The 27,821-nt window shown below is 34.9% G+C and overlaps 1 protein-coding gene across 10 annotated transcripts in view; it reads left to right on the top strand.

Annotated features, from left to right (window-relative positions):
• The window catches only part of BLTP1 (bridge-like lipid transfer protein family member 1), a 195,274-nt gene that overhangs the window by 73,266 nt on the left and 94,187 nt on the right, over window positions 1-27,821 (top strand). For all 10 annotated transcript variants that reach the window (XM_014784542.2, XM_087437664.1, XM_087437665.1 and 7 more), the window contains 14 exons: window positions 1,681-1,809; window positions 3,841-3,960; window positions 4,933-5,213; window positions 10,712-10,962; window positions 13,957-14,215; window positions 15,404-16,241; window positions 18,707-18,777; window positions 19,297-19,470; window positions 19,959-20,079; window positions 21,110-21,256; window positions 21,654-21,781; window positions 22,128-22,327; window positions 25,004-25,201; window positions 25,903-26,114. In XM_014784542.2, coding sequence (XP_014640028.2) covers window positions 1,681-1,809; window positions 3,841-3,960; window positions 4,933-5,213; window positions 10,712-10,962; window positions 13,957-14,215; window positions 15,404-16,241; window positions 18,707-18,777; window positions 19,297-19,470; window positions 19,959-20,079; window positions 21,110-21,256; window positions 21,654-21,781; window positions 22,128-22,327; window positions 25,004-25,201; window positions 25,903-26,114 — 3,129 coding nt within the window. The remainder of the gene's footprint in view (window positions 1-1,680; window positions 1,810-3,840; window positions 3,961-4,932; window positions 5,214-10,711; window positions 10,963-13,956; window positions 14,216-15,403; window positions 16,242-18,706; window positions 18,778-19,296; window positions 19,471-19,958; window positions 20,080-21,109; window positions 21,257-21,653; window positions 21,782-22,127; window positions 22,328-25,003; window positions 25,202-25,902; window positions 26,115-27,821) is intronic.

The raw sequence follows: 27,821 nt of genomic DNA, 5'->3' as shown, positions 1-27,821 counted from the left end.
AACAATGTTCTTTTCCCAGTATATAGAATAATTTTCTAAGAACTTTGCTTTCTTGTATATTTTTAAAGTAGGATTTGAAAATAACATTTATGATGTTATGGATTGGGTAGCATGGTTCCTCACTTGTCATGTCCCAAAGCAAGATAACATCATTGTACCTGTTGTTAGTGATGTAGATACTGGTTTTAAAAAAATAAAAACAAATTTACCGGTAAATAAACCTAGTCTAGAGTGCTGGTTGTGATCCTTTTGGATAAATTCCCCCTTCCCTTCACCATCCTACTTAGTCTTTAGAAGACTCAGAGGCCTTAAGGATTATTTAGTTCTAGAAATGAACCATTGCAATTTAGTTGAATAGCCATATTACTGTAACATTTCACCTGTTGAGCCACGTATTTGTGATAATATGCATGCTTATTTTGGCATTTCAAAAGACTGGAATGTGGTAGAAATGTAAATACTCAATTTCGATAAAAAGCTACAGAATGGATATGAAACATAATTTAGAGGTAGGTACTAGCAACAAGAAAGTGAATAAAGAATCTAGGTACCTTGTATATCTGAAAGAAATTGTTTTAAGGCAGCAAAAATTAAGATTCTAGAAATAGGAAAATGAATAGAATTGAAAAGGGATATTTTATATAAAAATGGATGAAAAGGAATATATAATGGAATGTAAAAAAATAAATGAAAGGAAATATTCAGTGCTCACTGGCCTCATAACTATCCTGTCCTTATTATCTGCCATTTCCTGTCTCTAAATATACAACTAAAAACTGAAGCGTATAACAAAACAGCTTGTTCCCCAACAAGCAAGGAATAAAGCCATGCTGACGCTACAAGACTGGACAGTTCCTTTAAGGATTGCTAGAATCTCCTGTGTTTATAAGTTGCACTTATTAGAAGATGAAACATTTCTCTTTCTTCACTAGAATCTTGGCATCACTGTTTCCTGTGAGATTCATGAATCCATAGGTGCTTTTAATGTTTATTACATTCTTTGTATGTTTTTAAAGTGAAATTCATGTTTTCCAAGAGTTTAAATTATATACTTTTTTGAGGGGATAATATCATGTATATCCATGTCTCAGTGTGTTTATTGTTAACAACTCTGATCAATTATAAAATTAAGGTTTTTTAAACTCGAGACTTAATGAAGAATTGATATATATTTACTTAGTGATATATGTTTACTTATTCTATTTACATAACAAAAGTGCTTTAATTTTCAAAATAACTGATTTTCCAAAATTATAGCTCAATATGATAATTAGATATTCACAAATTTCACATCAAAGCTTTATTTAGGTTTCTTATTAGGTAGAGAATTTTAGGTGCTTTTCTATGCAGAGAATTCCAGTTAGTCATATAAGGAGAAAGATATAACCTTAAAGAAAAGTACTTGCTTTAGAAGTTGCTGAAATTGAATTTTTCAGTTGAAATGAATTTTCCTTTTGGCAATACATTTTGTCATTCAGAATTGAAAAGTAATATAAGCTTATAAATGATGTCAAGGTAGAAAAATCACGATTTGGGCTAAAAAGTAGATCATGTAGCAGCAGGTATAAGACAGCATTTGGGTTCTTTCAAGCTGTGTTAGTATTCTTGATAAGCTTTTGAACTCTGAACACTTGTTGACAATGCTAATGGTGCTGTCACTCGGTCACTGCTTATTTGTAGCTGGCTTGTCTCTTGGAGTGGGGACAGACATTTGTTTTTCATGTAGTATGTCGGGAGTATGAACTGGAAAGACCAAAATCAGTAATGATATGTCAGCATGGAATTGATCGTCGGTTCTGTGAATCCAAGGTATGTTAACAAATATGTTAGCAGTATTATGGGCATTTATGGATTTTTTAAAATGAAAGGTTGAGATATCAGCTTTAAATCACTATAGTAATTTAAAACACTCTAGTTCAGTTTCTTAAATTAATAAAATTATTTTGCAAATTCGTAGCCAGTTGTTATTTAGTTGTAAGTATCTAAAGTATGAGGTAATTACTAAAACATGCATTCACAAATAAATGGAGATACTATAAAAGTTATATCATCTCTTACATTATTACTGTTAACACATATCTTATTGCATTATTAACTAACTCTTTGGGATATGGTTGTATATTTATGTGGAAGATTTAGAAACTGAAGCAGGAGGAAGATTAAATCCCTTACATGACATTGTTTGCAGACCCCTCTGGAACATACCTGTTCTCCTATAATGTGATTAGCAATGTTGGACATTGGCCAAGTTTCCTGACTCCCAATTTTATGCACTTTCCACAACATTGCACTACCTACACTAAGGGTCATTTACAGTACCCTTAAAAAGTAAAAAGGGTTGTAAAAAGTAGATGGTAATCCCTAAAATCTTGTGCAGTGGCAATGAAATGCAGCGTTTTATTTTGCAGTAAATATTGTTTCTTATGAATTTGAGGATGGGAGCGTTTTTGGGGGGGGGGTAGTATGCTCATTTCAGAAAACCTGGAAAACATGGTAGTTTCAAAAAAGAAAAATAACTTACCCTAATTCTACAACACAGAGATAACCGTTGTTAACAGTTTAGTTTTTCTTTCTAGTTTCTTTCGTGTACGTGTCTTTTTCTTTTCTTTTGCTATACAAACTATATTTGTTTGCTATTATATTACTGTAAATTGAAAGTAATTCATCCTGGTTTTAATTTTATGTCCAAAAACTTCTGTAACCCATGCTTATTTACCAACAATAAAGGAAACAGTATAATTGATGATAAAATTATTTTTTCTTGTTGTAAACACATTGCCAGGCTCCAGGGAATTAGTTCCTTAGTGGTTGTCAACCAGTTAGTTTCTTATAGATAATTAACACATGCTTGTAGGCTTCTCCTCCCTTCTGTTTTTTTTTAGACTCAAAGCTTTTATATTGCATTAAAATTTTTTAAAATCAACTTTATTGAGGCATAATTTACAGACAATAAATTCACCCTTTTAAAGTTGTTTTGACAAATGTTATAGAAACTGGTGTAACCATTACCACCAGTGAAGGTCTAGAACATTTCTGTCACCTTAGAAAATTCCCTTGTGTCCCTTTGCAGTCAGCCACTATTCCATGCAACCACTGATATGCTTTCTGTCATTTTAGATTAGGATTTTTTTAGGTCGATTTTGTATGGAGGAAATATATTAGTATAGAGCACTGACTGTAATGCAAGACATCTGCATTTTAGTCCTGGCTCTGCCACTCCTGAGCAGTTACATGCTACTGGGCCAGTAATTTACTCAGGGCTCTCATTTCCCCAAGAAGTTCATTGAAGTAGGTGTTATGTATGTTTTTTTCCAACCTAAACATGACCAAATCTATGTTTTAGGAGTAAAACAAAATTAAATTTGTGCAGGTTGTCCTAGATGTCGTCATAAAATTTACAGTTGATGTATTTGTGAGTGTGTGTAAAAACAAATACGTGTGTGTGTGTGTACTTTCGGAGTACTTATAAGGAAATCTTACAGCTTAAAACTCCTATACAGTTCTTATAAACCTGTGACATTGTTTACTTATCAGCTTACTCTGACTATTCTTTCTGAGTTTTAATAACAAGTTATATGTGTATTCTGTCAAGTTAGACTTGCTACTTGCCCCTTTTGGATGAAAATGGTTCATGTTTACTTATGATTAGCTTTCTAATTGGTAAGACTTTAATTGCTGATGTTTTCATTTATCATTATAAAAAATTGAAATTTAACTGACTGATTTTTTAAAATACACGTGTAACCAGAATTTTGTTTGTTTATTTAAATAGGGACACTTAAGTATCAAAATAATGAATTGATGGTGAAGAATTGCATGTTCAATCCTTTTTCATTTTAGTTAAGTTGTATTCCTGGGCCTTGTCCAACTTCAGATGATTTGAAATATACTATGACTCGTTTAGCAGTTGATGGAGCTGATGTTTATATTGTGGAGCATGGCTGTGCTACAAATATAAAGGTACACGTTTATTTGTTTCCTGGCCAATGTAGTTCTTTTTCCTTTTTACCAAACCTAGCCTCCATTTCTTGAAATACGACATACGTTTATAATTTGTCATCTCACAGAATACTACAAAATTCTAGGAAATAGCTTTTTTTGTTTGTTTTTTACTCCTCCATGTTCTCGTCCAGTATTATTTTTTTAAAGCGTACTTTCCCTACTTTTTTACTCTAACTGAATTACTGTAACATTGCTATATGGAGAGGACATAAACTAGTAGGTTGCTTTTATGGCCAGGATGTAAATTGGTCATGTTTTTGAAAGATTTGATTTTGAATGCCTTTAGGCTTTATATTTACATTTCCTGCCTGGGTCTTGAAAACGTTAGTTTGCCACCTCTGCTTTGTGGGTTACTGTTTAAAATCAGCCTTGTTAGGATTCTGTGATTTCGTTACTTACTACCCTTCCAACTTTTCTTTCTTCCTTCTCTTATTTTCCTTTGGACTTATGTTCTTTTCCTTTTATCTTCTTTTTTTTTTTGTTTTTTGATGAGGAACATTGACCCTGAGCTAACATCTGTTGCCCATCTTCCTCTTTTTTGCTTGAGGAAGATGGTCCCTGAGCTAACATCTGTGCCAGTCTTCCTCCACTTTGTATATGAGATGCCACCACAGCATGGCTTGATGAGCATTGTGTAGGTCCGTGCTGGATCCGAACCGACGAACCCTGGGCCTCCAAAGTGGAGCACACAAACTTAACCACTACGCCACCAGGCCGGCCCCTCCTGTTATCCTCTTTTTGTTGGTGGTGTTCAATGTCTATTTTTGTTCTGTTGCTTTTATGTTTTCTATTTCCCTTTCCTCTTTTTTCCTTTTCCTTTCTTCTATATTTTTATGCAATTTGAAATAATTACCTATTCTTAAGTTTATTCTAAGTTGCTTAAAAATAAAGAAACTACAGTTTTGTTTCATTTTTTTCACTCAACTTTAGATGGGTGCGATTCGGGTTGCAAACTGTAATCTCCACAATCAGTCGGTTGGGGAAGGAATTAGTGCTGCAATTCAGGATTTTCAAGTGAGACAGTACATTGAACAATTGAATAATTCCAGAGTGGGACTTCAGCCTGCAGTACTACGGAGGGCCTATTGGCTTGAAGCTGGGTCAGTCAATTTAGGACTTATTACTGTTGATATTGCATTAGCTGCTGATCATCATGCTAAACATGAAGCACAACGACATTTCTTAGAAACTCATGATGCCAGAACTAAGAGGTAAGTGAAATTTAAGAATTGTAATAGTCTCAAGTTCAGATGAAAATTACTAGATAATTATAGAGGAAATTCTGTTAGGAATGGAGTAAGAACATTTTAAATAAAGACCTAATTTGATTGTGCTGAGAACACCTCAGTGAATATATAAGGACCTGTTATTTAAGTAAATACATTGTATCTCATCTCTGGTGATGATGTGGTTCCTGGAAATAACATTATTTTTTGATGCATTTCTAAGCCCATATTATGTATGTCAACAGTGAAACAAGTTTGAATTCCTGGTCCCAAATAACGTTGTAAAAAGCGCTACCTCCCTTCCTCTCTCCCCACAGCCCTCCACTTCCAGTTCTTCATTCCTAGAAATCACCTTTGCTATCACCATGCACTCTACAAAACCCTTGTGTAGGCCTTCACAGCTGCAGGGAAGACTAAGAGTACCTAACCTTATTCTCATTGGTCCTTAAGAAGTGGTTATATCTGCCTTTTAAAAAGTTGCCAGAGCCTCTTACTAAATCTTTTCCGTTTAAAATATCAGTATGACTTTTTCCATCTCTGTCTTCCCCATGATAAAGTTAATATAAGTTTATTTTAAGAATAGAGAAGACTATAAGAAATAAAGGGAAATAATTATCATAACCCTATAACATTGAATTTGTCATATTTCTTTCCAGTATTTTTAGTGTATTTTTGTTATACTTGAAATCATCCCAATTTACATTTTTAAATTCTGCATGTTTGTATTAAACTTACGTCCTAAGCCTCTGCCCACATGAACAGCAAGTTTATAAAGTTCCTTTTAAATGAATGATAATACACCATCAAAAAGATACTTTGTTTAGCCATTGCTAATACACTATACTTTATTTAGCCATTGCTCTTATATTAAACATAAAGATTGTTTCTAGATTTCCCATTCTAAGTAATAGTAAGAGGAACACTTTTGTACATAAAATCTATTTCCACACTTTCTGGGTATTTCCTTATAGTTTCCGTAAAAGGGGGTATGTCTGTGTTAAAAATTGAGAGTTTTGATAAGCATTCCCAAATTACTTCCCAGAAAGGTTATTTCAGTTTATATTCTCAATGGCTTTTTAGTACAGTCTCTATCTCACTGCATTTTTGCTATCCTTTGGGTGTTTTATAAAACTAAAAAGTGGTATCTGTTTTATTTTGCATTTCTTTATTTCTGAGATTAATACTTTTTTTCATAGATTTATTGGCTGTTTTTATTTCCTCATTTGTGAATTGCCTGTTAGTATTCTATGTACATTTATTTATTGGGATCTTGGTGTATTTCTTACCAATTTTGAAGAGCTGTTTATAGATCACCACTAATATTTTGCAGATTTTCATCTTTTAATTTTTTTAATCTTATATGCAGACTAATTTTTATGTATTCAAATATGTCAGTCTTTGTAATTTCTTGTACTAATGTGAGAAAACGTTTTTTGCTAGTCATCAGATGGCACTTGCATTTTTTTTCTATTCCTTTTTTTTGTTAACATATAACTCTAATCCACCCGAATTTAACTCTAATCCAGCCAAGGATGTAAACAGATTTTTCTGCAAATGTCTATTCAAATACAGTGGAAAAAGTTTATACCTAACACGTATTCATTTCTCCATTTCACAAAGTGTTTGCATATTTTCATCTGTTAATTTTCCCTAAAGTTAAAAAAAATTTTTTTCCAGTTAAAAAAAATTCCGATGAGACTTTTATTGAGCTTACATTAATCGTTTAAGTTAACTTAAGATACTGACATCTTGTAAATATGAGGATGAAAGCTCATCTATGGAGAATATTGTTTAAAAAAAACTTTGATTACTTTGTTAATTATTGCTCAGGAGGCCAGTTAATGTGAACAAAATGCCTGTGTCTGGTTAGGTCAGGTGGTAGAGCAGGGTGCTGACGAAGCTGGGGAGGTGGCGCCACATGATTCAGGTTGTTCCAGGTGGCTCATTTAGGTTGATTTCAGTGCTCTGGTTTGTCAAGTATTGTGAAGAGTATGGGCTTTTATCCTATTTACAAGCTAACAGGTTAGCCTGCCACAGTTACGTGGGTACTGGTAGAAGACACAGGATTCTGGGTCAGAGACAAAGGACTTCATTACTCAGAGCAAAAGCAGTAGCCAGAGTCGTATGCGTTTGTATTGGTTCCCTGTGCCCTCCGAGTGGGGTTGCTGGATAAAATACAGGATGCCCAGTTAAATTTGAATTTCAGATAAACTGCAGATGACTTTTTTTTTTATTTAAACAGTTTTATTTATTTATTTTTTGTGAGGAAGATCAGCCCTGAGCTAACATCCATGCTAATCCTCCTCTTTTTGCTGAGGAAGACGGGCTCTGAGCTAACATCTATTGCCAATCCTCCTCCTTTTTTTTTCCCCCCAAATCCCCAGTAGATAGTTGTATGTCATAGCTGCACATCCTTCTAGTTGCTGTATGTGGGACGCGGCCTCAGCATGGCCAGAGAAGCTGTGCGTCGGTGCGCGCCCGGGATCCAAACCTGGGCCGCCAGTAGTGGAGCGCGCGCACTTAACTGCTAAGCCACGGAGCCAGCCCTGCAGATAACTTTTTAGTATAAGAATGTCCCACATATTGCATAGGACAAACCTACTTATTTATTTTTTTTGTGAGGAAGATCGGCCCTGAGTTAACATCTGCCAATCCTCCTCTTTTTGCTGAGGAAGACTGGCCCTGGGCTAACATCCGTGCCCATCTTCCTCCACTTTATATGGGACGCCGCCACAGCATGGCTTGCAAAGCGGTGTGTCGGTGCACGCCTGGTATCCGAACCGGTGAACCCTGGGCCGCTGCAGCAGAGCGTGTGCACTTAACCGCTTATGCCACTGGGCCGGCCCCCAAACTTACTTTTATTTACTAAATCTGGCAACCTTATCTGTGATTCTCATGGCAGTGACACAAAATGCCCATGATGGATGTCTACACACAGTGGGATGCATTGCGGAAGAAGAACACTGAACTTAGGGATTCTCCTTTTATAGTAAGAGGAAGCAAGCCTGATCTTTTCCAGGGTGAGACATTACCTTATCCCTTAAGGTTACTTACTGCCAGTACAACCCTGAGAAATGGCCTGGTCAGAGCCTTGCATTCTTGGCATATCCAGCAAAAACAGGTAGAGATGTTTAGGGCCCATGGTGAATTGCCTCTCCCTATATAGTAAATCATTGACCTTCAGCTTTGGCTGCCTTTGTGCATATTTGCTTCCCAGGAGTTTTTACGAGTAGATATATTCATTTCCAATATACGTGGAAAAGTTACTGGACACACAGACCATTAGTTTCATTAGATTAGTATTTCTGAAAAGTATAGTTCCCAAACTACCAGCACCAACATCTCCTTGGAACTTGTTAGAAATTTACATAATCAGGCCTTCCCAGACCTCAATTAGAAACTCTGGGGGTGGAGCACTACAGTCATGCGCTGTGTAATGACGTTTTGGTCAATGATGGACCGCATACACGATGGTTGTCTCATAAGATTAGTGCCATATAGGCTAGGTGTGTAGTAGGCTATGCCATGTAGGTTTGCGTAAGCACACTCTATGATGTTTGCAGAACCACGAAATCACCTAATGACACATTTCTCAGAATGTATCCCCGTTGTTAAGCAATGCGTAACTGTAGTGCATTGGATTATATAAAGATAGGGAAGGGGAGCTTACGTTTGTTGTGCAACTTCTGAATTCCAGATTTTGCATCAGGTGCTTTACATGTTATACCGTTTAATCCTCACAACAACCTTATTAGATTTATCAGACCGTCATTTTACAGAGGTGGAAACTGAGGCTTAGAAATGTTAACTGAGGGCCGGCCCCGTGGCTTAGCGGTTAACTGCGCACGCTCCGCTGCTGGCGGCCCAGGTTCGGATCCCGGGCGCGCACCGACACACCGCTTCTCCTGCCATGCTGAGGCCGCGTCCCACATACAGCAACTAGAAGGATGTGCAGCTATGACATACAACTATCTACTGGGGCTTTGCGGGGGGAAAAATAAATAAATAAAATCTTTAAAAAAAAAAAAAATGTTAACTGACTTGTCCAAAGTCCTAGAATTATTAAGTGGCATAGCAGGAATTTGAACCCACATCCAAATGACGGCAAAGCCATACATTCTGCTAAGTTTTTTGCTGCACAAATGAACTAAAAAATTCTACGGGATATATAAGGTCTTTATTTTGATAGTGCTTTAAAATATTTTTGCCAAATGACTAAATCTTAATAATTTAAAATAGAGAAGTGATTTGAAATTGATAACATCTTATTGAAATGATACCTCAGATTCTCCCTCATCCTAAGAGTTTCTCACATATTTTTCCCTCTGACTTCTCTAGACTGATGTTCCACTTCTAATTTGATATATTCATTCCATCTCATCTTTCACATCTCAAATATTACTTTTTGAAAGGTTCCATTTTCTTTGTCACAACACCTTGTTCTTTACCTCATAACATTTATTATAATTTATGATTAGATATTCTTGTTTGTGGCCTGTATTTGCCTCTATACTGTAAACTTCGTATGGATAAGACTGTCAGTTTTGCCTAGCACGATACTGCGCACGTAATAGATATGTTCAAGAAATATAAAGGAATGAATGGAAAATGAAAATGCTAATACATTCTGTCTTCCTGTGAGGGCCCTGAGGATCCAATGAGATAATGCATGTGAAAATGCTTAGAAAAATGGACTGTGAATCTGAGGTGGTTTTATTATTTAGGGTAAAAAAAGGAATAAAGATATATCTCCCAGATTTGTATTTTATAATATTTTTTCAAAAAGCAGGGACGTTAATAAATACTGACAGATTTGTGTGTGGGTCACTCACAGAGCCTGAAGAATTTTGCATACATTTTCTCTTGTCTTAATTCTTTATACTTAATTTAGAATCCTTATTACAAAATTATTACAATTTTTTCTCTAAAATATAAAATGGCACATTATTTTGATTTTATTGAGAAATGATTTCTTACTGGCCCCATATTTATAATATTTTGGTGTATTAAATTTGCCATGTGAAATAGACTTTGAAATGCTAAAGTAAATAAATTATCTGTTAAACATAATCTATACTAATAGTTTTGTCCATTTTTTTCGATTGTTTAAAACTTTTAGTCCTTTTGAGAATGTTTACTGCTGTTTTTAAACTGGATTTAAATGTTTGATTTTTATATTTGCTTCTTTTTGGCTCTTTGGTTTTTGGTTTTTTTAGTGTATACTCTCTCTCGCTTCTTGTTTCTACTTATTTCCTTCTCACTTACCATAGTGAAACTATTTGTTTGTTTCTTTGTTTTGGAATGTCAACATGATTAAAAAGACATACCACAGTAAAAATAAACCTTTGTGTTTGTGTTTGCCTTGTCTTTTAAAAATGTTAACAATTAACTTATATTTAATTAGCTGAATAAAAGTTTTTCATTTCTTAATGAGTTTTTGTTATGTTATTTTTTTTCTTTGTTTTGTTTTGGGTTCTGTTTAGGTTGTGGTTTCTATGGCCAGACGATACCCTGAAGAATAAGAGGTGTAGGAACAAGTGTGGTTGTCTCGGTGGCTGCAGATTCTTTGGTGGCACAGTAACTGGCCTAGATTTCTTCAAACTTGAAGAGTTGACACCTTCCAGTAGCTCTGCATTTTCAAGCACAAGTGCAGAGTCTGATATGTATTATGGACAGTCTCTGCTACATCCTGGAGAATGGATTATTACTAAAGAAATTCCCAAAATTGTAGATGGTAATAAAATGTGTTATTTTGTCACTTGTGCTAATCTTTTATTATCTTTATACCTATGCCATTCTGGGAGAAGTTCAGTGTTACTTAGTTCAACTCAATTTTTTGAGAAGTCTTATAAATAGGGTTCAGTGTAATCTGCCTTTGTTTTACAGGTGATGTAACTAAAGCCAGATAAGACTAGTGAGGTTTTCATTGTTATACAAGGCAAAAGTGGGTCCACACTTCAGATCTCCTATTGTTGACATGGGTGATTTTCCTAGCCAAGCTTATTCTAAATATTTCCTTATATATCATTTTCCTAGAACCCAACTTCCAGGGATATACTTAAGGATAACTGTGCTTCAAAGTAACAGTTGTTTTGCCAGTTTATTTATACTATATACTATATTATATTTATATTATATAGTATACTGACACTTATACTATTGGCCCCTGTGTTATCAAATATTTTTGTAAAATATGCTCCTCATCACTAAAATTGAACATGTCAAGAAGAGAAATGTGGTCTTTCCTTAAAGCCTGTAGGATAACTTTGCAAATACATGATTTTGGTATGAGCAGTGAATGATGGCTTTAAGTACATTTGATATAGATTTGAGGTCTTTTCTCTAAAGACTTCAGAAATGGATTTTCCTTTGGGTTTCTTAGTTGTATGTTCCTGCAATTAAATGCAATATTTACTGCTTAAGTTGCCATACTGTCAAGAAGTGAAATGTAGAAAAGTCTTTAATATTTCACTAATATTTAGCTTTTTTCCCTTGATCCATTCAAAAACATTAACTTAGTACGGCCTTTTGTCAGCAGGCAAACAAAGATAGGAAAGAAATACGTTAAACTTTGAGTTTATTGGATTTATTTCTCACGTATCAGGAGCTCTTAGAGGAAAGAGCTGGACTACATATGCCAAATTCCTGTTTAAATGATTTTTTCACTGAATATAATACGTAAGTGTGTACATGTTGTTTTAAGGTTGTTTAACTTGAGCAGTTTTACTAGAATAAGAGCAGATTATATTATAAAATCAGCAAACACCAAAACTTCTTCACTTAAAGGGTAAGAAAGATCCTAAATAAAGTTTAACTTAGCTCTTTTCTTATATTACTTTTTTACATTTCAATAATGTTTATCTTTTTTTTTTTTTTTTGTGAGGAAGATCAGCCCTGAGCTAACATCCATGCTAATCCTCCTCTTTTTGCTGAGGAAGGCCAGCTCTGAGCTAACATCTATTGCCAATCCTGCTCCTTTTTTTTTTTTTTCCCCCCAAAGCCCCAGTAGATAGTTGTACGTCATAGATGCACATCCTGCTAGTTGCTGTATGTGGGACACGGCCTCAGCATGGCCGGAGAAGCAGTGCATCGGTGCGCGCCCGGGATCCGAACCCAGGCCGCCAGCAGCGGAGTGCACGCACTTAACCGCTAAGCCACGGGGCCGGCCCCTGAATAATGTTTATCTTTAAAGGTTTTCTCATTTAGTCCCCAAGCTACCGTGTGAGTTGCATATTATCCTTATTTATAGTTAAGAAACTGAGGCTCATCACTGAGACTGAGTTGCATGAAGTCATACAGCTAAGTGTATGGCTGAGCAGAAACTAGAATTAGGGCCATGGAAGCCACGTTAGTGGTCTTTCCACTGTACTATAGCTCATGCTAATTATAAAGACTTGGCGTGATTTTCTGATTCACAGATCAAAATTTAGCCATCACAAACTCAGGGAAGAGGGAATTTACACATGGTATAAAAGCTCAAAAATAGCAAATTCTCTCTCTAACAGTGAACAAAGCAAAGCTCATTATAATTCTTATAATGTATAATAAGGAGTGTCTATACCTCCTAGTGATTCTCTCAAGAGTGAGTTGTACTTGGTAAATTACCATAAGTTTCTTGTCCAGGGAAGATTGAAATTAGCCCCTGCGTAAGTATCTGACTTTCTGATTGTCGAGTTGTCCGGAAACCGAGTATAGATATATAGATATGTCAGGATAGAATCAAAGAGGACATATTGGTAGAACTAAGGATTTCCTTGGAAGGTCAGTGAACACTAGTTTCCTATCACTTAGAAGTGAATCAAACCCATTTTTCTTTTGACTTTTGTTCTGATTTTTGCATTTGTGGTAGTAAAAGCAAATAATATTACATTGTAAGTTCTTAAGTCTTCTTATCCCTTAAATTCTGTCTAGAACTACATTCTGCTTGGGGAGATGTTTTCTCCTACTAGCAGGTTCCTCATCTTGGGTAGCACAGGGATGGCTAGAGGAGAGGGAAAGTTGGGCAAGAGTTATTTTTTGGATCTGGACAGCTATGTAACTCTCCTTTTATCCCCCCCTCCCAATTACTTAACATCACAGGGCTCTTGTAAAAGGCTGAGGAAATGTTCCAGATTAAAGAAGACATGACAACCAAATGCAATAATATATGATCCTAGATTGGGTCCTGTACTGGAGGGTGTGAAAGTGCTTTAAAGGACATCATTAAGTCAACTGAGAAAATTGGAAAGCACATAGTAGATTAGATGGCAATGTTGTATAAATATTAAATTTATGGAGTTGATAACTATACAGTGGTTATGTCTTATTCTCGGGAAATAAACATTTAAGTATCTAGGGTAAAAGGCCACAGTGTCTGTAAATTACTCTCAGATGGTTCAAAAAATATTATTTGTATTATATATAAATAGAGCAAATGGGACAAAATGTTTAAAATAGGTAATTCCGAGTAAAAGATACATCATGGCTTCATACTATTCTTAAAAGTTTCCTATAAGTTTGAAATTTTTCAAAAAGTTAAAAAAAAAACCAAAAAATTCACTGTGGACTCTGGATCCATACTTAATGGGATATCTTTCTATGATGTTTAGCATATTGCTATGTGAAATTAGATACTTAGGCTTTTTAAAAATGATTATACTGAAAAACAGGGAATTGAATTAAGTTGTCATATTTTTCATAAATTGCTTTTGAAATTATGTTCATGTAACCTACTTTTTTGTTCGTTTAGGTAATGTGAATGGCATGAAGAGGAAAGAATGGGAAAACAAATCAGTGGGAATAGAAGTAGAGAGAAAAACTCAGCACCTTAGTCTTCAAGTACCACTACGATCTCATAGCTCATCCTCTTCCTCAGAAGAGACTAGTAGTTCTAGTGCTGCACAGCCTTTACTGGCAGGTGAAAAGGAAAGTCCCTCTTCTATTGCTGATGACCATTTGGTTCAAAAAGAATTCTTGCATGGTACGAAAAAAGATGATGGCCAAGCAAGGTGAGTATTCAATTAGATTTAGAAACCTGATCATAATAGGATTATAATTGTTTAACGTGGTGGCAAGGAAAACTTCTTTCCTCTCAACTTATCCACTGTAGAAATTTTTTTTACTCCTCTTGAACATATTTTTAAATGTCCATTTGCTATTTTTATGATTATAAAAGTAATATATATTCATTTCCAGATATTAGGTAAATACAGAGAAGTATAATGAAAATAAATATTTCTTGTCATCCCACCACTCAGAGTGAACCATTGTTAGTGTTTGGATATTATCCTTCCAGTCTGGTGAATAGTTTTTCATCTTCCTGTTGGCTCCTTGACTCCTCATTTATCGAAACACACTTTCCTCTTGATTTGATAGCACGTTGCAGATTTTCCTCCCACCTCCTTAGCTATTCCTTCTGTCTCTATTTCCATGTCCTCCATTTTTTCCTCTCTTTCTTCTTTCTCTGCCTCTTACAGCCTGCCATTTGTTAAATGTTTTTATCCCTCAGGATTCTCCTCTGTACGCTTTTCTCCACTGACTGTATACTATTTCCCTAGACAGTCTCAATAACTATTTGGCTTCAATTATGATCTGTAGTTAACATCTTTTAAATGTAAAACTCCAACCAAAACCTTTGTCCCTGTAAGCCCACCTACCTTCTTGATATTTCTACTTGGATGTTTCATGGAGACGTCAAACTCAACATATGAAAAATGACCTTGTGCCTGTCATACTCAACTTGTTCTGCCTCAGTAGATGGCACTTCTGCATCCGTTACCAAAGTCAGAAATATTGGGGTTATCTATGACTTCTTCCTCTCCTTAAATCCCTCTCATTTATCAAAGCCCCCTGGTATATTTTGTTGGACAAGATTTTAGAGGATATGGGGAAAAAAAAACCCTTATAAATGCATTAGTGTTCATGGATTGTGGATAGAAGATTATACTCTGGGTTTTTTAAAGTTTTTATTGTGTTTTAGGCTGCCTCAATTTTTGGGGGGGATTATATGGGATATGAACACATATTGTGCTGTTTTGCTGCTTTGTATGGATGTTTTATTGTAAAATTTTATATTTTCCTTTATTTGTAAAATAAATGATTAAAATTACTAAAAGGATTTTATAAGTACTTCTGGTTATGCTTAGAGTAAATTATATGATGTACAGTAAATGGTAATAGCTTCGCTTTCTGTTTAGTATTCCTACAGAAATTTCAGGAAACAGCCCTGTGTCTCCTAATACTCAGGATAAGTCAGTAGGTCAGTCTCCTCTGAGGTCTCCCTTGAAACGGCAAGCCTCTGTTTGTTCTACTCGACTGGGAAGCACCAAGAGCCTTACTGCTGCTTTTTATGGGGACAAGCAGCCTGTTACAGTTGGAGTCCAGTTTAGTAGTGATGTTTCCCGAAGTGATGAGAATGTACTAGACTCACCAAAGCAGAGAAGAAGTTTTGGTTCATTCCCGTACACACCATCAGCAGACTCTAATTCATTTCATCAGTATCGATCAATGGATTCCAGCATGTCAATGGCTGATAGTGAAGCCTACTTTTCTGCAGCTGAAGAATTTGAGCCCATTAGCAGTGATGAAGGCCCTGGAACTTATCCAGGTAGAAAAAAGAAGAAAAAACAAACCCAGCAAGTTGACTACAGTAGGGGTTCCATATATCACAGTGTAGAAGGACCACTTACTGGCCATGGAGAAAGCATTCAGGATCCCCGAACTCTGCCATTCAAAACTCATCCTTCCCAGGCTTCATTTGTTTCTGCGTTAGGTGGAGAAGATGAAGTTATAGAACATCTGTATGTGGTAGAAAGTGAGAAAACAGTGGAGAGCGAACAGATCACTTCTCAACAACCTGTGATGAATTGTTATCAGGCTTACCTTACTCAGTTTCAGGTAATTAATTGGTCAGTGAAGCACCCAGCCAACAAAAGAACCTCTAAGTCCTCATTGCATCGTCCACTTGATCTGGATACACCAACCAGTGAAGAAAGTTCATCGTCGTTTGAACACCTTTCTGTTCCAACTTTTAAGGTATAAACCAAATTATTAGTTTCCACTGATATATTTATTTAGAAAAATAGATTTTTAAGATGTTGTTTTTAAAATTACTCTCAGTCACTTTAGCTGTCTTTCTGAAAGATAGAATTTCTGAAGTTATGGCTTCCTCTATGACAGTAGGTCTCAGAGTTATTGGTAGGTGTTATAAATTTAAGCATATCAAATTGAGGAATAGTTTCAGATTCGATTGTCACGATGTTCATCAATTAACATTTAATCTCTGTCTACATTATATGCTAAGATTAGGATCAAGTCTCTGAATTCATATTTTCTGTCTTAAAAATAAAATTTTGAAATTGTTTTTAGTAGTTGGTATTCTTTCTACTAATCCATAACTGCTTCTATGCAAATCCAATTCCACTCACTTGACGTTTGAGATCTTACAATTTAGTATGAATTGGTTATTGTCCATTTCCTGTAATGTATTCTGTAAATAGCTTTTTTTAGGAAAGCTAAAAATATGTCAAAATAAATTTAGTGATAATAGCTAATATGAAAACTATTTTTATAAATTTATAAGAAATTTTGTGATTTTAAAGACCAAAACTAAGCATATAAAAGCTTATGCAACTGATTAACAATGTTCAGGAATCATATGTGGTGTATACTTACCTATACATATACACTTATTTAAAGTGTCTAAATGTTAATTTATTCATTCGTTTTTTTCTTTTTGTAAGGAGGACTAGCCCTGAGCTAAAATCTGATGCCAATCCTCCCCTTTTTTCTTGAGGAAGATTGGCCCTGAGCTAACATCCGTGGCCATCTTCCTCTACCTTATATGGGACGCTGCCACAGCATGGCTTAACAAGCGGTGCGTCGGTGTGCACCCGGGATCCGAACTGGTGAACCCTGGGCCGCCACTGCAGAGCACGCGCACTTAACCGCTTGCGCCACCGGGCCAGCCCTATTCATTCTTAATTCAAGTATTTGTTATATACTAGTGGGTGCCAGGCATTTGATGTACATAGATGAGGGAAATGGGCCTGGAGCTTCTAGTTTAGGGGTTGGAGACAGGCTGTTAATAAACAGGTAAGTATATGATACAAATTGAGAAGAGGCTTATGAAGATAATCGAAGGATGCTGGGATAGAGAATAATGTGGGGTGGAGCGCCCTAGATCGTATTGACGTGAAAGATGTATCTGAGGACGTAGTATTTAAACTGAAACTTTTAAGAATGAGGAAGAATTGAGGATCAGAAGACCCAGGGGCACTACATTCAGGCACAGGCATCAGCCTTGCTAAAGTTCTAGAGTGGGAAAGAAATCAGTGTATATGAGACATAGTGGGTTTGCAAGGAGACTTGCTCATAATGAAGCTAGAGACCTAAACAAGGGCCAGATCATTAAGGACTTGTAGACCAGAGTATCAGTAGTTTGAATTTTATTTTAATTTCATTGGGAAACTCGTGAGAACTTTAAGGAAATGTGATGTGATCTCATGTACTTTGGCTACTTAAGTGGAATTGAGTTGTAATTAAGCAAGAGAGGAAGTGGGATGATCCCTTAGGTGGCTGGTGCAGCAGTTTGTGCAAGAGATGACGGGCTCGGGCTTAAGTAACGGTAGAAATGTGATCCAGGGAGTTGAATATCCTTACATACAAATATGCTTTTGAGTAATATGTATTGAAGGAAGAAGAAACATTAGTGACAGTTACAAAGTTTTGATTTTAAGGTTGTGCCCATTTCTTAATCTTTCCCAAGATAAATTGCTCATGCTAAGATTTCAAAGAATTCTCTTTATTCCCTGTGAAAATATGTTGGTATGAATTTTCCAGTATAAAACTGTTATGGTACTTGCTGTGCAGTATAGTACCTGAGAGGTTTGAGTTATTTTAGTATTTTCGATAAATCTTTCTAGTTTGATTAGGCTGTCAAATCTCTGGAGAAAATAAGTCAAGGAATTCATCTCTTCAGACAACTTCAAAAATAGACCATAGGAAGTAAGAAAGTTATTTTTTTCTCTTAAATCTAAATAACTGGCTAGCATTTAAATATTCAGTTTGATTATTCAAGTGCCTTATTTATTTTGTCTTATGGATATAAAATACAATCTAGCTTTTCCTATATAGCTAGGACTCTTTTCCCACTTAAAAGTTGATTGTGCTGGAAGACTGTAAAATTAGCTTAAGAAAAGCTCAATTTGAAAAGGTATGCTGAGGAAGGACGTGTGAAGCACTTGCTTTTAAGCTTTCTGTGTATAGTCTTTTACTCTTTGCTAAAACCTTACAGCCCTGTCCTGTCATTTGTCTGAATAAACAGAAAATGCAATTGCCAATTGAATATTTTCTCAATTTGTCAAATATTTGTATCGTATATATCAGAATCATATTAACAAGGTAATCTGTGTATTCACAAATATCAATCAATAGCATACAATTAGAGAATAATTAATATTAAAATTCTAGACTATAAGTAATGTTTTATATTATTCCAGGTTATCAAACAGGGGCTCACAGCTAATTCTTTGCTAGACAGAGGAATGCAATTTTCAGGATCAACTTCACAGTAAGTAAAAATTACGTAATTTTGAAGTTTAAAGTCAGTCTTTCTTGATTATGAGATAGGTAGAGTTTATTCTGAGGAATAACAATTCTTTACTTCACTGTAGACTTTATTTTATGAATAAATTACTCCAAATAATTCAACTCTGTTGTCTGTTATGGCTTTGCCTACATTAGTAAGCAATCAGTAGTAGCATTTCTATTAGACATACTATGCACGCCATAACTTGGCATATCAAAATTGGGAACTAACGAGAATTCAGTATTGTAGTTTTCATATTTTGGAAAAGTCCCATCAAGTAAATATATCAAAAAATTTTTTCTCATTTGATGTATTAACCATTTTTGATCAGTATGCATTTTAGTACCTTATTTGTCCTGTCTTTGAAAAGTATTTGGGATATAAAATATCTAGTCCAATTCCATGAAATAAATGTAGGTTTAAGTGGTCACTCATCTCAAGGAAGCTCCAATTTCTATTCTTTTTCATAGTCTTTTAATATATACTTGTTAAATTGTATAGTACACCATATACTCCTCTGGAAAAGAAAGCTGTTGATAACACAGATGATGAAACATTAACAGAAGAGTGGACCCTGAATCAACCAGTCTCTCAGACCAGGACAACAGCCATAGTTGAAGTAAAAGGAACCGTTGATATTGTTCTAACTCCTCTGGTGGCTGAAGCTTTAGACAGGTATTAATTTTGTCTAAAAATATAACTATTTTATAAAATGATAGATGTATGTGATATGATTAGTGTATGTAATATACTTCCATAAAGAATATTGATGATGGCTATTTTGATTGAACAAAAATGAAAATATGTTTAGGTCTTTCTTTGTTTCATTTAATTGTCATTTCTTACTTTTTCAGACTAAATAATTTTATTGCAATATTATAATAATTATATTGCATTATATTTTCCAATTTTGCTTTCAGGGTGATGAGCATAAAATGATCCAATACCCAGGAACTAATTATTATGTGTGATATTCATACTATTATCTAAGTATTGAAGGGATAAAGAGGAAATAATAGCTTCTCTGTCCTGCAAGGAGTTTATAGTCTTTCTAGGGAGACAAAACTAACATGAATAAAATCTAGAATGGAACAGTTTAGATAAACTAGATCATCATATTAAGTGATATTTAAGTTTTTCGTTTACTGTTTTTCTTCCCTTAGATATATCGAAGCAATGGTTCATTGTGCTAGTACCCAACATCCAGCTGCGATTGTAGATGATCTTCATGCCAAAGTCCTCAGGGAGGCTGTCCAAAATAGCAAGACTTCTTTCTCAGAAAATGTGAGAACTTTTTATTCAAAGACTGTGGCAAACTGAGTATTCTTCATGTGTACATGATATCCAAACTTGAAAAAAACTTTATTAAGATTTTATTAGCCACTTAAATTGGAATACATGGACATTTCTAAATAGTCTTTCTATGTCATTGGCTCCATAAGAGGTAGCATATATAACTATACTATGGATTAAATAGTAGTAAAATATTAACTAAAACATAGCTTTGTTTTTTTTCTTTTATTTTGGAAGGAGCTTAATTCCAAGCCTTTCCTAAAGAACTTTGGTCCTAAGTGAATGAGCATTCTTTAGGATTGGTACATTCATTTTGTAAGAAAGCAAAGCTGCATATTATTTTGACTTTCCTCTATGATTAGATAACTTGTCTCTTAATGTTTTTGAGATTATTTTTGTTCACCTCAATGAATCAAGTCACTGCCTCCTGGTGTGTGATAGTCTGCTTGTGCTGTAGTCCTTGCCACCAAGCCAATGTCTTGCCGGTCATATGCTGGTGCTCTTCTGGTGATTATCCATTTGATTTTCAAAGTTATCTGGGTTGTGTTTGGACTAGGGACCAGAGGCAAGGTGAAAGTGAGGATGATTATTTTTAGTAATCCAATTATTCAGAATAAATTGGCATTTCATGTGATAGGTAGTTAGGGTGATGGAGTACAAATCAAAAGAAAGTTGAAAATATTCTCAGCCAACAAGGAGTCAATTATCAGAAACCAAATCTGCCTTCAAGTAAGTAGAACTTATTGATCCTAAAAAAATACTATTATTATCATTTTTTCTGTCTGTTTCTCTATAGGCTGATTTCGCTTTATTATATATCACTTCTCTCAACCCTAAAGCTGCCAGTCTTTTTTCTAGCTTTTCTAATGTTTGGACTTGAAGACTGGGGGTGCTAAACCAGATGGCAGGTGGCACATAGGTGGGCATAAACGAGCACAATGAAGAAGCAAGTTGCTGTTGTGGATGATGTGGAAATTATGAAAGATCTGTGAAATAATAATTCTATTTTCATTCTTTTTAGTTGTCCTCCAAACAGGATATTAGAGGAACAAAAACTGAGCACCCTACCATAGGAACGACTAACCAAGGACAAACACAGACAAATCTCACAATGAAGCAAGATAATGTAACCATTAAAGGTCTTCAGGCTAATGTTAGCATACCAAAGGTAACAAATTAATATTTAAAAATTTTTATGAAAGAGGAGAGCATTTTGGTAGTTTTTATCCTTTGTGTTTACTAAAATGAATGGTGGTGGAATAGGTTGTATTATCTAGAATATATATTTTATTCCATTGATGATCTAATGTAAGAATTAATGTAATGTAAGTAGTTTACTTAAACAGAATATTGGGTAATATTTACTAAAATATTCCACATCCATCCAGTAAGAATTTACTTACGATTAATTATGAGAGTCTGTATTTATGATCTTTGTCTTCATCACTCTCAGACACATAGATATGTCATTCCTGACAGTAGTTTTTCATTTTCCTGTATATCTTATGTTTAAATGATAACTTTTCACTTTTCACCTCTGAAATTTATGACATTTTGTGTGTTAGGTAAACTTATGTTTGTTACAAGCCTCGGTGGAAGAATCTCCAAGTACAGCTCCTAGTAGAAGTGTGACTCACATTTCCCTGGTAGCATTGTGTTTCGACAGAATTGCTACACAAGTTCGTATGAACAGGTAAGAAAGATTTTATTAATTTGAGCCATGATTATCTTGCTGGATGTAAAAGCAAGCCTTAATCATCTTTTTAATACATTTCTGAAAATTCTAATGTTAAAACTCAAAACTCATATTGGAATTTCAAATCTCACTTTGTAGATTAGCAAAATAGGCTTTTAAAAGTTTGTACTGTTTTTATTTATACTATTTTTCCATAAACACTGAAAAATTTATTGTTAACATTGGTTTAATTAAACCAGTGGAAATTTTTTTTAAACCACTTATTAAATGTTTTTACTGAACTATATTATTTAAATGTTAACCATCATACTCTTTTTTTTTTTTTTTTCCTTTTCCCATAAAGAGGTGTGGTTGAAGAGATTTCAAATAATGCAGAACCTGGGAGAACATCAAATTTGGATAGGTATGTCCATGCCACTAAGATGCCGCCTCAGTCATCTGGATCCCTCAGATCAAATGCCGGAGCAGAAAAAGGCAAAGAGATTGCAGCCAAGTTAAACATCCATCGAGTTCATGGGCAACTCAGGGGTCTTGATACAACAGGTGGGATTCTACAACAAATATTTTTTTCTTTGACGTGTATAAATTTAAGAGGATCTTGCAAAAGGAAATATGATTTTTTTTCCTTTGAATATTGCTCAATTTGAGTATTTTATAAGAAAGAGAAAGGTATTTCTGAGTATATTGAACACATGGTGTTTAACTATTGATTACTCACATTCTACGCAGAACGGAAAGCAATCTTTGGTAGAAAAGTAAATGGTGTGGTCCCAAATTAGGAACTGCTTCTGTCTCCCATCTCTTTTCTTCATAGTATCTGCTTGCTCATTATAGAACAGAGAGAGTATGATCTTTATAGCCTTTTTTACTTTTTAAAATCTTTCTGTTGGCACAACTTTATTAAAAAGAATTAATTGTAATATCAAAAGTAGATAGTCACATCTGTAAAATGTAGCAACAATAAGAGTGATGGACATGACTATGCCTCAAAGTCCCTGGTGAGGTAAAAGAGAAAACTAGAGACATCACATACGCTTTCAATATTTTTGACTCAATTCAGTGGCTATGCTCATTTCGAGGATTAAATGTTCTCATATTGTCAGAGATTCAATCCAGGAAAAATTGAGTTTGTTATATGATTGCTATGCTAAAATATCCTTGTGGGACGGGTGACCAATCCTGAATGAACAAGTGATTCCCTTGAATTTGCTTACTGTGTTCTGTAGGCTCTGAAGGTTCCATGATTTCTATCTTTATTCTGGGTCTGTGTAACTTCTGTGGCTTTCTGAAGGCTTTTTCACCATCCTTGTGTTTGAGGCGAAAGCTTTTGACCTGAGGATTCCAAGTAGAGACTTTCCATGACAACCTGAGATCTGTGGGCCTAAAGTTGGTGCAAAATACAGTGGCTTGAGTATAAAAAGACTTTTCTCAGCTCTGTAATTTGCACTGGTAACCAGTTTGCTCTTGGGTGTGTACATACCATAAGTAGTAACTAAATATAATTTTGAAAGTCGCATTATCCAGAAAGAACTCATCAAAGACAAAACTCCCATTGAAATTCCAAGGTGGACATTGTGTAAAAATGCAGAGAAAAAAAAAGGAAATGTAAATGTCTTTGCTTATATGTACGTAAGGTATCTGTGAAAAGGTACTTAATAATCTGATGGTATTTGTTACCTATAGGGAGGGGAAGTGGATGTCTGGGTGTGGCGTTGGAGGTTTTCCATTGTATACCCTTTCATACTTTTTAGAACTTTGATCTATGTAGTACCCAATCAAAAAATTTAAATAAAATTCCAATTAAATCTTCACTTAAATCATACCTCACAATAAGTTCATAGAATTAAAGACAACTATAAAAAAATAATGAAAAAAATTATAGAAAAATATAAGTGAATATTTGCTCTCTGATCAGGGAAGACTTTCTCATCATAAATGCAAAGTATAGTGTTTTCATATGATGGAATATTACATAGCTAATAAAATAGTATCCTTGAAGAGTTTTTATTGACCTGAGGAAATTATCATGGTTTGCTGTTAGATAAACAGTGGGAATCAAAGCTGGGTTTGTAAAATGATCTTTAAAGAGCCAAAAGGAAACTTACTTCAAATATAAGCAAGTTATCTCTGAGTGGGTAATTTATATATGTTTTTTTAATCTTCTTTTTGCTTTTCTGTATTCATTAGCTGTAATCAGAGAAAGAAGTAAATAAAAGTAAGATAAAATAAAAATGTCTCTCAGACACTCAGGATGTTAGTTTCCGTATTGTGTATTGTAAGCAGTAGAATGAAGGCAATGTCTATGATGAATTCTAGTGATATAAAATATGTTGGCATAAAGCAATCTTATAGTAAAAGCTGTAATTTTCCTAGAAAATGTTTTTCCTAAGGCTGGGTAATTAATTAAAATAATTTTTAATTTTGTAAAATGATGAGACAGTGTTTAAAAATAGTTTACTATGGGCCGGCCCCATGGCTTAGTGGTTAAGTATTTGCGCTCTGCTGCTGGCAGCCCGGGTTTGGATCCCGGGCGCGCACCGACGCACCGCTTCTCCGGCCATGTTGAGGCCGCGTCCCACATACTGCAACTAGAAGGATGTGCAGCTATGACATACAACTATCTACTGGGGCTTTGGGGGGGGGGGGAAATAAATAAATAAAGTCTTTAAAAAATAAATAGTTTACTATGAAGCTGAATTATTAAGGAGCTTTTTTTTTTTGAAGGAAGACTAGCTCTGAGCTAACATCTTTGCCCATCTTCTTCTGTTTTGTATCTGAGATGCCACCACAGGATGGCCTGACGAGCAGTGTGTAGGTTCGTGCCCGGGATCAGAACCCATGAACGCTGGGCTGCCAAAGTAGAGCCTGTGAGCTTAACCACTACGCCACAAGGCCGGCCCCAAGGAGCTTTTTAATTGTAGAGTTTTAGAGTACTGTGTAATCTTTCAGAAATGAATTCATTCTGCCTCTGAGCAATAAGGCGTCATCTTTTCTCCCTCTTACTTTAACATGATTCTAGCACTTTTTAAGTAGTATGACATTAGGCAGCATTATTCTAGAAATTGGTTAGTTTATTTGTTTATTTTTCTGTTTGATGGAATACTAAGATATCTTTTCAAGACAACCACTGTGCCAAATGTCTACATTGTTTGTTGTTTAAAAAAATATATACAAACCTCTGTCTTGAAAAATGGCTATTGCGTTCTCTTTTGATAATAGATATTGGTACTTGTGCCATCACTGCTATTCCCTTTGAGAAGTCCAAAGTTTTATTTACTCTTGAAGAGTTGGATGAGTTTACTTTTGTAGATGAAACTGATCAGCAAGCTGTTCCAGATATCACTCGAATAGGTCCCAGCCAAGAAAAATGGGGTTGGATAATGTTTGAATGTGGACTTGAAAATTTAACCATAAAAGGTAAGCTTTCTTTTTTTTTACTTTTTTGAATTCTGCTGAAGTGTGAGGACAGATTGACCCTACATTGCTGAAATGTTTTGAACACTCATGACTTTCAGTAACCTGAATCGGCTTATTTAAGCAGAAAATGTGGTACCTATGATTATTTATCAGGGGTGCCCCATCCTAAGTGTATAAATGGAACTTTCCTTCCATTATGTGATTCAAAACCAACAGATCATCTAGACATATAAAACATCAATGTCTGAGCAAAACAATCTGTAGTTCAGAAAAAATTCCCGAGTAAAATATAAAGCCACCCAGATTTTGAAAGTTTGCATCTTTGGAAACTGGATCTTTGATTAGTAGAGCTTTGCCATATAGGATGAAAATACTGTAAATCCTTTATTCAGTGAGGGAGACTGACTTACAATTATATTTGTTTTCTTTTACATTATTGAGTAATATATTAATAGGAAGGCTGAATTGTGTATAAGATTTTACGTTTAGTCCTATATAATAGTAGTTGTGTATGCCTACAATTCTTTACCTGATAATCCAATCTTATATCACTTGTATAGATAAGGGCAAAGTTTTGGTGAGGAAAAAAAAGATCTTTATGAGATTTTTAGTTTTTATTTTTATCCTTATGGATAAAATTGTAGAGTTACAGCGTTGAGACAGCTACTGTTTTTCATAAATAAATTCTTTCATTTTTATAGGAGGAAGACAGTCTGGTGCTGTTTTATATAATACTTTTGGAATTATGGGTAAAGCTAATGTCACAGAAAGGGGTGGAGTGCTGACATCCAATAATTCTTCTGATTCTCCAACTGGCAGTGGCTATAATACTGATGTCTCCGATGATAATCTTCCTTGTGACCGAACAAGCCCGTCTTCAGATTTAAATGGAAATTCTATTTCAGATGAACAAGTTGGTGAATTTCTAATAATAATGCTTTGGAAAAATAACATATAAAACTACATACCCAAGTCAAAATTAATTTCTGGAGTATATTTGCCTATCTTTCCATATTTTGGATTTTGTTTAAATGGTAGTCAAGGCAATTTGGTGATTATACTAATGCTAGAGTATAATTTCTGAAATGAAGATTTATATCTGTCATTGCACCTAGTGTAATACCTTGCTCATATTAGACACTTAATAATATTTGTTGAATTAATGAATTAATAGAATTTCAGAAAAGCAGGCTTTGTTTTTATGTTTGAAAGATTTTAGCAGAATTCCTTTTTTACATAATTGATTTCGTTACTGGTAGTATTTCATATAAGTGAATTTTTTCGTCACTATCTGCCTATTTCAATTAGAATCCTGAAGAATACCTTATATGCAACTCATTTATTATTTTTATTATGATAGAATTTCATGGTGATAAGTACAGTAACAACAGTAATGAAAATATTCAAAATTCTAGATTACAGAAGAGTTGTACCACTAGCTGGTGACTTTGGGCAAGTTATTTACCCTATCCTGTTTCTTCATCTGTAACAGGAGTATTGTAATGATATTGAACTTTTAGAACTGTGAAGGTTACAGAGGATAATATATAGGAAAAGCTTAACTCAATGTCTAGCACATAGTAAGAACTTGGTAAATATTGTTCTTAAACACACACACATACGTACATATATAGACTTCTGGTTATTTGAAAATTAGACCAATTGAAGAGGAAAGAGACCGCTTTTTAATTAAGAAATGTATCATGAGAATCCAGTATTCACTGGCATAATCACCTCTGAACTCCAGGTTTCTGGGAATTTATTTTTGAAACATTTATTTTGATTTGATGTATAGTTCAAGAGTTTAATCACAGTTTTCCTGTGAGGTCTGTGGAAGTATTTGAGGAGTGAGTGGGGATTAGCCCTTTAATTAAGGAAATCAGAAAATATAGTAGCTACGCACTAGACAAAAGAAGTGGGAGGGGTCTAGCTGATCTTTCCTTCTCCTCCACCTGCTAAAATACTTGACAGAAATGCAGGTGTCTTCCTTGATCTCTCTTATTGTACTCTCCTTGTTGAAAGTCCCCAAATTTTGTAACATTGATTTCTTTGGGTTCTCAGACTTTTCTTGGTCCATTTCCTTATGGAATTCTTTGTCGTTCTTAAATGGGGGTGTTCGCCTCATGTTCTGTTCTTGGCTACTCTTCTCTTGCTATTTGTCCACTCCCTGATGTATTCATTTTGTAGTCCAGCTCCATAATTTGATGACTCTGCTCTTTCCCATGGGTTATGCTGTTAGCACCACCCCTTCTCCTGAGCTCCAGAATTGTATCTAATGGCCTTTTAGATATCATCATTTACACATGCCATAGGCACCACAAATTCAATCTAAAACTAACTTTATTATTACTTTGCTTCACATGGTATTATAATTAGTTGCTTATTATCTACAAGTGCCCTCTCCTTTTTTTAAATTTTAAGTTCCTCAAGACTTCTGTCTTCTATATCATTGTATACCCAGTGCCTGACTCACAGCTCTGCTGAAACCCGCAGGCCAGATGTATTTGAGAATTCAGATTTTTTCTTTTACAAGAAAGATAATATGGTTGTGTACTGTATGTTACATAAACTCCTAGTGGAATCTGAGACCTCACTTCATCTTGAAGTATTTAAATATTTC

This window comes from Ceratotherium simum, chromosome 12 (genome assembly GCF_057802395.1).
Source record: "Ceratotherium simum simum isolate JZ-2026a chromosome 12, ASM5780239v1, whole genome shotgun sequence".
Lineage (NCBI taxonomy): Eukaryota > Metazoa > Chordata > Mammalia > Perissodactyla > Rhinocerotidae > Ceratotherium > Ceratotherium simum.
Note: the sequence above shows the minus strand (reverse complement) of the source record. Positions and strands in the feature narration are given on the sequence as shown.